We start from the raw sequence: 8,629 nt of genomic DNA, 5'->3' as shown, positions 1-8,629 counted from the left end.
AGACGGGGTAGGGGAGGGGGGGGAGGGCAGAACGAAGGGGCCCGGTAGGGGCTGAAGAAGAAGAATAGTATTATTTATTTATTTATTTATTTATTTTATTTTTTTAATAAAGAAAAATCATCAGCTCACGCACCTAATGTGCGTGTAAATCACTTATTTTGTCCACCTCAGCCATATCAATGCCACATAAGCCCGGTCAACGGTCAGAAGGGTTTAAAAGTCTTGTTTTGATTAAGTTGAAGTGTCTAGATGAAACTTTATGGAGTGTAGGGACCGGGATGACAAACCGGAACAAGTACAAGTGTCTCCCAGGCTATTCTGCCTTATAAAAACTAGAAAGTGGTCATAATATTGTTATAACCATTAATTCATGTGCTTCCATGATCTGAAGTGTGTTCTTTATTTCTTTCAATCACTTACTTATTATCCACCTAATTATTTCTCACTAAATAATCCGCTGCTCATATTATCACATGTTTATTACCCTATTATCAACTTGTTTAGTACATGAGAGAAATCCTACACCTATTAAAAGCCTTTCTTCCATGTGTTATGTACAAAAGATATTAGTGTGCATGTAAAATTGAGGTGGTGTCATGAAAAAATAAAAGTCATGAGAAATTAAAAAAAAAAAAGAGAGTCTAAGTCTGCAACTTATTTACTACAAAAAAGAGAGCTTTATTTTATTGAGAGAAGGTGTTCTTTTAAGTAAAACTTTGTTCAAGTGACACGATGTTTGAGGTTGTTGTATCATTGAGCACAAACATAAAGAAAACTTGCTAGTATGGCAAAAGTCGCTCAAGGAAATAGATTTCTTGCTCTTAGCAGCAGTGGCAGATGCAGAATTTTAAAGTGCTGGGTGCTCGCCGATAAAAAATCCGAAAGAAAAGGAAAAAGGAGTTTAGTTGTGGGTGCTCACTCTATATTTATCTAACTATTTTTATAATTGCCTATGTAAATTTACTAAATCTGCTAAAAATAATGGGTGCTCAAGCACCCATAAATATCCATGTACATCCGCCACTGCCTAGCAGATTTAAGCTGGGTAGCTTATGAAAGATTTTGGTACCTTTTAGTATTTTCTAATGTACTAAAAGAAAAAACTTGAACCTTCTAAAAAAGAGCAAGATATCTCCATTTCAACGTGAAAAATTTGTTATTTTTTATTTCTATTTTTTCAATTGGAATTATATTTTCACCCAATATTTCAAATTTTAGCAAGAGAAAAAAGAAAAAGCAAAAGAAAAATAGAAAACGGGACATGACAGTTTATAACTTTTTATATCCCTTTCCCGTAAATCATGAGAAGTTTTATTTTGTGTCTCATACAACTTACACTAGTTGTATGAGTCTTTTTTTTGTCTCACAAAATTGTACATTCCAATCTTACAGTGCTGGATCCACAGAATTCTGGATCCACAAAATTATTATACAAAAAGTTATTTCATACAATGTAGGGTAAGTTGTATGACACACAAAATAGTCTAAACTCTTTCCGCAAAGAACCAAAGAAAGGCAAATTCGACTTCCGCTCCACCGATTCCTAAACTCAGTTTCTTTCTACAGGTACTTCTCTCTTCTTACATTAACTCCTCATCTTCTCTGTTTATGTGTATTTTGATCTGCAATCTGCCAATTTCAGCTTCAATAAATTAGATCTGGATCGGATGATTGTCTCACGTGATTTGATCTGTGCTTCGTTTCAGTTTTTCTCCGCTTTAGTTCTAGTCAACTATTTGCTTCTGCAAAATAACTCGGTCTATGTGAGATTCGCAAATCGTAATGAATTAGAAGGTTTGCAGTTGGTTGACCGGCATTGTGTAAATATACAAATTCTGATGAAAGCGGAATGGATGCAGAGGATTCATGTAGTCAATTATAACTAGTTTTGAATTGAGGTGATTGATTGACTTGCTTCTGGAAAATGATTATGCTTTATCTGTTTGACTTGTTGACCAGTGGCGGAAGTGAGAATGTTTCCAAGGGTGTTTAGACTTGAAAGACCTAACAAAAATATCCGACAAAGGGTGTTCAATATATATTTTATACATCTAAAATCAATATTTTACTTATATACACAGTATAATTTTTCGTAATATTTCGGTGAAGGATGGTCAGTTGACTAGCCTTATACAAAGGTGGCTTCGCCCCTGTTGTTGACAGTGATATATTTGTGTATTGATGGATCTATTATTTCTATAAAGCGATCCTAGTAGTGATAGAGCCAGAAAATCTGACAAGGGGATTCAAAAAAAAATGTAAATTTGCAGAGTAAGTGACACTTGGCTATCTAGGGGATTCAGCAATTTCTATATATACAAAAAAGGTTGGTTTTGCCCTATATGTAGATTATAACTTTCGGATGAAAGAGATTCAATTGAACCCATGTCAATACACATAGCTACGCCACTAGATTCTAGGAAGCGTAGCTTCTCTGAAATATCCTTTTCCTGAGTTTGGGATTGGGAAGAAGTGGGGGATGGTTGACAGTTTGGAGTTTCATGTGGTTTTATGATTCTTTCCCAAGTTAACTGCTAATGCTCTAGTTTTTCCTTCTTTTGCTAAGTAGGTTTAGTATTTGATTGTAAAGATTATTGGATTTATTGTAGCTTGTTTAGTCGATCCGCAAGCGAGGAGTTTTATTTCATGGGCAGGGTTTCCATTTAGTTGGGCCATTTAAAAAGTTGTAGGAATAGGTTGCTTATTACCATTGACCCAAGAATCTTTTTCCTCCACCAGTTCAAAGCTAACCATGAGGCATGCGTAGAGGCGGATGTAGCCTTCAGCCACCAAGTTCATTTGAACCCAGTACTTTCCACGTGGAGCATAAATTTATGTATAAAAATTCACTAAAATTATAATAAACAGTAGGTCTGAAGCCGAAATTTTAAAATACAATGAGCTAAATGCTAGAACGTAAAAGTTGAACCCATTGAATTTAAATAGTAAATACGCCTCTGGGCATGCATTATTTTAACAATTTACCATGTTTGGAGCACATAAGTATTTGGCCTAGGATTCTTTTCATTTTAGACCAGGCTATTGCAGTAGATTGGGAACTGTACTTAATAAACTATAGGATAGCTGAAATTGGAATGACCACCAAAGCTATTACAGTACAGGGACATCCCAATTTTTTGCTGGCATAGAATTAGTAATTAAAGTGTGTTAACATGTGAAATACATGTGTTCTCCCTGTCCCACTTACGATCCATCTCCGTGTAGCCTAAATTTTGGGTAGTTCGAAGTTCGTCCTATAAATGTACAACCTGGACTACACACGAGAAAAAGATCCTAGTACGAATCTGGTCCTTCAATTTAATCATGCTGTAAATGAGCTACTTGTGGTTTTTCTTTTCACATGTAATACTTATAATTTTGGTCTTGACAAAGGCTATAAAAGTTTTGCAAAAAAGACGTCATGGCTGTTCTTTTTAGCATAGTTCCACAGCATGCTCAAATTTCTGCTGAATAATTAGTAATTATGTTCCTCAAATATTATCCATATTTTTAAGACACGTCTTTTGTTCTTTGTTGTAGTTTTATAAATATATCAGACGACTATGGAATCCAACAGGGGCAGCCAGAATGGAATTCAACTTCTTTTAGGCGCAGAGCAAGAAGCTCAACACATTGTCAATGCTGCCAGGAGTGGTAATTGATTTCCCTTTTTTAGGACTCCAGCTTTCTGATTTCTGAATTGGATTTCTATTAGTTTCACTAGCTGTAGTGCAGCAATCAGGAGACCTAGTTAATTGGCAACATACATGTGCTATTTTCAAGTCATGAGTCCATTGCTATAATTTCCTCCTTCCACATAATAACTTCTATTTCCGCTGCAGTTCAACTTTTTCCTTCCTGTGTAGTTGTGCATGGTAGATTCCCTTAAGATCATGTTTCCGTTATAGTGTCACACTTTTTGAACCTATCACTCGGCAGACACTAGTTGCACTCTTAGTGTGGGGTACTTATTGAGGGTTTGTGTTGATTCTTAACCAGCTCTTTAAATATAAAGGGGCAAGCTAGATGATTATCATCTGTGATGTGCACTGAATAAGTAAAATGTACTCCGGCTTTATTTTCCTACCAGTACACCACTCTTCCTTCACAGTTTTAAGTACACTCCCTTTTCTCAACACCGTATGTAGTATTTCTGATTCAACTGCTACATAATTGCTCAATATGCATTTGTATGTCCGAAAGGGGATTTTAATACATAAATAGGGCATGTCTAGGAAGATGCAAAATCACGCTTTTCTTGTCGTGGATGGATATTTTCAATAGGGAGATCAAATATGGGGTGAAGGAGCCTAAGTTATTGGATAATGGTAGATTTTTGGATATCATGCAAAGAGTCATGACTGTTGCAGCCAAAAGCTCATAAATCTATAACTTTCTGTCCCGTGTCTATCTTATAGTATGAGCTGTGGGAATCATCTTTCAAAGCACTGGGACTGCAATGGGTCAGTTGTATAAACAGGTTCTATATCTTGATTTTGGTATCATGTGCAGGAAAACAGGCTAGATTGAAACAGGCAAAGGAAGAAGCTGAGAAGGAGATAGCTGAATTTCGTGCTTATATGGAGGCCGAGTTTCAGAGGAAAGTTGAACAGGTAAACAAGAAACAAAAAGATTTGGGAAAGAAACCCATTTGTATGTTTCTTTTAAAAAAATGAATTAAGACCAAAGCTTAGTCTATAATTTGCATTTTCCCCCGGCTGCATTCTTGATCAGGGCCCATAATGTATGTGTTTTCCTCTTAAATCTTGAAAACGTGACTACCTTTTCTGCTTTAGTCTGTTTCCAGCTGGTGATTTTGGTCAGTACAATTACCCATATAAGTAATCCATAAAATGAGTTGATTTAGAGAACTGAGATGAGCTTACACGGAGAGACATGGACATTGGAGTTTTCTAGAGCCAATTTCAACCGGTGTTGTCAAAGACTCATTTAAGACGCACTTAAGCCCCGAAGCTCAAAAAAGCTCAAGGAGGGTGCTTCATGTCGCTTAAGCTGCGCCTTAGTGTAGGCAAGGCACTAAGGCGTACGACTTATAGGCCATGTTCTATGTCGAATCGAGCAATACTAAATAATAACACATAATCAGCTAAGAGATATAATAATTGTTAAGGAAAACACTATGAATGAATTTGTTTTTTTTTTTCTTGTATCATGAATTTATTTTTATTTTTCCTCATTGCGCTTTTTTTTTTACTAATTCCCACACTTAAACTGCACTTCGCGCTTTTTGCCTTTGACAACACTGATTCCAACTTGCTTGGGATTGAGGCGTAATAGTTGTTTGTGGGGAAGGGGATAATATAGTGGGTTATTCAACTTTCTTACTTTACCCTTGATTAAGCATGCTTGTTAATATTTGTGTTGTCTACAGACTAGTGGTGATTCGGGTGCTAATGTCAAACGCCTTGAGCAAGAAACATTTGCCAAAATCCAGCACTTGAAGACAGAAGCTGAAAGTATCTCCCACGATGTTGTCCAGATGCTACTGAGACAGGTGACCACAGTGAAGAACTAAGATCATTCATCAACCGGATCAAATTTATGGTCATCCCGCAGATTCTTGCTCCGTTTGTGTTGTATTTTTTTATAACTATCGGTTATCTTGACCCTAGTCGAATAAAAGAACTCATTTACTGATTTTCTCTAAACTTTAGAAGAGAATCCCAGGGTCTAATACGTTGATTCAATTATTTATTACTAGCATGGAGTTTCATCTATTTAGAACATTTTTTTTGTTGACATATTCATGTTTTAAGAAGTGATGCTCCTGTAAGGAGTTTTTGATGCCTTTCCTCCAATTATTATTTTGATCTTTGACGGAGTTCTGTTGTTTAACTTGTGATCTTGAGACGCTTCTTCACCTTTTCGTGGTCCACAAATCACATTTTCTTAACGAGAACTCTAATTGAATTGTGCCTTTTTTATTGAAAATATTAGACCAATTTTCTGGTTCTTTCTCTAAAAACCAACAATTATAGGTAAAACGCTAACTAACTTCCGACAAAGGGGCGTAAATTATCATGTTATAACAATGCTCCTTCTCCTTCTGTCTCATTTTAACAGTTGCTTTTGCTCAAAAAGATTATCCCAAAATAATTATCACTTTAGGAATTCAAGATTAAATTTGTTAATTGTTTTCAACTATGCCCTTGATATTGAAGTAGTTGTAGTTCTTTTTAACTAGTATCCGTACCCGCGCGATGCGCGGTCTCAAGATAAAATTGATAATAGCAAACAATTCCCTCCAAACAATCATACGAATTATTTAGAAATAATTAGTTATGAAATTTTGAAAAGTAAAGTTAATACAATAAGCTGATATATCTTGTAAATGTATTTGTAGTTCTCAATCATAATTCCTACTTAAATGCTTTTTAGTAGTGGATTATATAAAACCTTGTCTTTCATTTTTAAGTAGTCATTATAACTTTGTGCTATCTTTTGTCCTAAAATTATAAAATCAATTTAAGTTCATCGTAATAGGTAGAAAGCCACACTTTCTTTGGAATCAAAATGCATCAACATTCAGAGAGAATATAATCAACTTATAGTTGACTTAGATTATTAGCAAAATCAAGATGATGTGAAATGTAATGCTTCTATCATTCATGTTTCATCTCATCAAAATGCTCGTTGACCGTAAAATTTATTGAATTAGTAACACATAGGGAAAGTTAATAATTATAAACAAAAAGAAAAACTAATCTAACAAAGAACAATATCGTCTTCACGATGACAAACTAATAGTATCGTATTTATGATGACAGACCTTCTTTTTCTTGAATGAGTTGAAGTATCTTTTTTATAATTTGCTTCCAATATATAAAAATTGGAAAAATCATAGCAAATCTTTTAGGAATAATAGATTTATGAAATATGCATCATCCTGCAAAGAAACACACCAAGCTATAATTGACTTAAGATTAATCCATTATAAAAATATATCGATTTATTTTCAATGTATTTGGCAATGTCAATTCCCTTCTATAACAAATGATCAAAGTATCCCTCTCCTTAGTTGAAAATTGTATATCAAAGGTTAAACTTTTTGTTTCCTTGCTAACCTTGTTTTTGCTTCTCTTTATATCTTTAAAGAAATAGAAATCTCACGTCACATATGACACGCTTACCATTTCTTCAAAGATCCTATTTAATGGTGGGATTTGGATTGTTTCACATGCAAAAGTAGATATTTTTGCCGGCATGAATTGTCCTCCGGATAATCTCTGACTTCAATATTATATTATTTTACCGCTATAAAACTCAATAATTTTATAGTGAACGACAGTAAAGATAGTGTTGTATAAATTATTAGAAGTGGTACTGTTACATTAAGCTGAAAATTATACACATGCTAGTTTTCCTTATAATCAACTCCAATTTATAAGATAAGCAATAAATAATAATGAGGTTTGAACTCTAAAAATATATATGTGCAAAGCACATTCTTCATAAAAAAATTACCACGGTCAACAAAAATATTTTACCCACAGTATACTTCTTTTAGTAACTTCATAACGCATGAACAAATATTAATTAAATAAAAGAAACAAATTGGTGGTAGTATAAAGGAAAATAAAAATATAGCATAATAAATAAAAATTAAGCTTAAAATATATTTATTGATTATAAAAATTTTGTTATACCCTTCATATAAAATGACCACAATTCCTAATCTGATAACCTAAAAGTGTTAAAAAAAAAGTCGATTATAATGGGTTAAATTAATTGAAGTGTTAATATTCTTTACACTAAATATATATAAGTTAAATAAACGATATTTACCTGTGTTCTTCTTCTATTATAAAATCAAACTTCCACTTTATATGGCTTGAGATGAAATTTGGCTGCACGTGTTAGTTTTTGACCTGCATATTACTTAAAAATTAATTTTAAAATCCAAGTGCTATTTAAATGCGTAATTCTTTTGTAAATATTTTAAATCTCTAAAATCACCTCAAGTCTTGTATAACACTTCGGCAACTTATCTACCAAAAATCAGTTTCCCCTACGATGAACATTAGTGTTGCGTCAAAATTTATACAATTTGTCAATAAAATATTATTCAATCAATATTAGTAAATTAGTCATTAAAGCGTCACAAATAAATGAATTGTATAAATTATCAATTATATGCATTACCGCCTATATTTCTCAATTCAAAATTCAAATTTAATAAGCTCCATCAATTGCTTTATTGTAGCTTTACGGATCTGCATTGGATGCAAATATAGTAGTCAGTAAGGATAATTTTGTGGATTATAATTAAGTAGAAAAAATTTACTGATGAAATGCAACAAAGTTTTTCTTTGAAAATGAAATATGCTCAAATATTTTAAGTTTTGTCGGTAGTGAAGGTTGATAACTAATACCTCTTACGTACAGGGATGGAGATCCTTCTCTTTCATTTTTACTTTACTGCTTTTCACCATTTTTGTCATTTTCTTGCCATATAATTTTGGGAGGCCCATCTTCTACATATTCTGACTCAACGTCTTCATCTGTGTCATTCTCATGAGAACCCGATCCCTGAATCGAGGGACTACGCGCTTTCAATCCCTTGCTATGAATGAATTTACATAAAGAATATTAGTGTTTAACATAATGT

At 33.6% G+C, this 8,629-nt stretch overlaps 1 protein-coding gene across 1 annotated transcript; it reads left to right on the top strand.

Moving 5' to 3' along the window:
- The first annotated feature begins 1,453 nt into the window (after positions 1-1,453).
- Positions 1,454-5,809, top strand: LOC109206764 (V-type proton ATPase subunit G 2). Its single transcript, XM_019369618.1, has 4 exons — positions 1,454-1,566; positions 3,541-3,654; positions 4,513-4,613; positions 5,393-5,809. Exons 2-4 carry the CDS (start codon positions 3,564-3,566, stop codon positions 5,534-5,536), a joined length of 336 nt encoding a protein of 111 aa, XP_019225163.1. The 5' UTR covers positions 1,454-1,566; positions 3,541-3,563; the 3' UTR covers positions 5,537-5,809.
- The last annotated feature ends 2,820 nt before the right edge of the window (positions 5,810-8,629 follow it).

The sequence above is a fragment of the Nicotiana attenuata genome, unplaced genomic scaffold (assembly GCF_001879085.1).
Source record: "Nicotiana attenuata strain UT unplaced genomic scaffold, NIATTr2, whole genome shotgun sequence".
In the NCBI taxonomy this organism is placed as follows: domain Eukaryota; kingdom Viridiplantae; phylum Streptophyta; class Magnoliopsida; order Solanales; family Solanaceae; genus Nicotiana; species Nicotiana attenuata.
The sequence above is the reverse complement of the archived record's forward strand: the minus strand, read 5'-3'. Positions and strand labels throughout refer to the sequence as shown.

Excerpts from the sequence above, each read along its gene's own strand:
- LOC109206764 (XM_019369618.1), top strand. The coding sequence starts at position 3,564 with ATGGAATCCAACAGGGGCAGCCAGAATGGAATTCAACTTCTTTTAGGC. Across the intron at positions 3,655-4,512 it reads TGTCAATGCTGCCAGGAGTG|GAAAACAGGCTAGATTGAAA; the intron begins GTAATTGATTTC and ends TATCATGTGCAG. Across the intron at positions 4,614-5,392 it reads TTCAGAGGAAAGTTGAACAG|ACTAGTGGTGATTCGGGTGC; the intron begins GTAAACAAGAAA and ends TGTTGTCTACAG.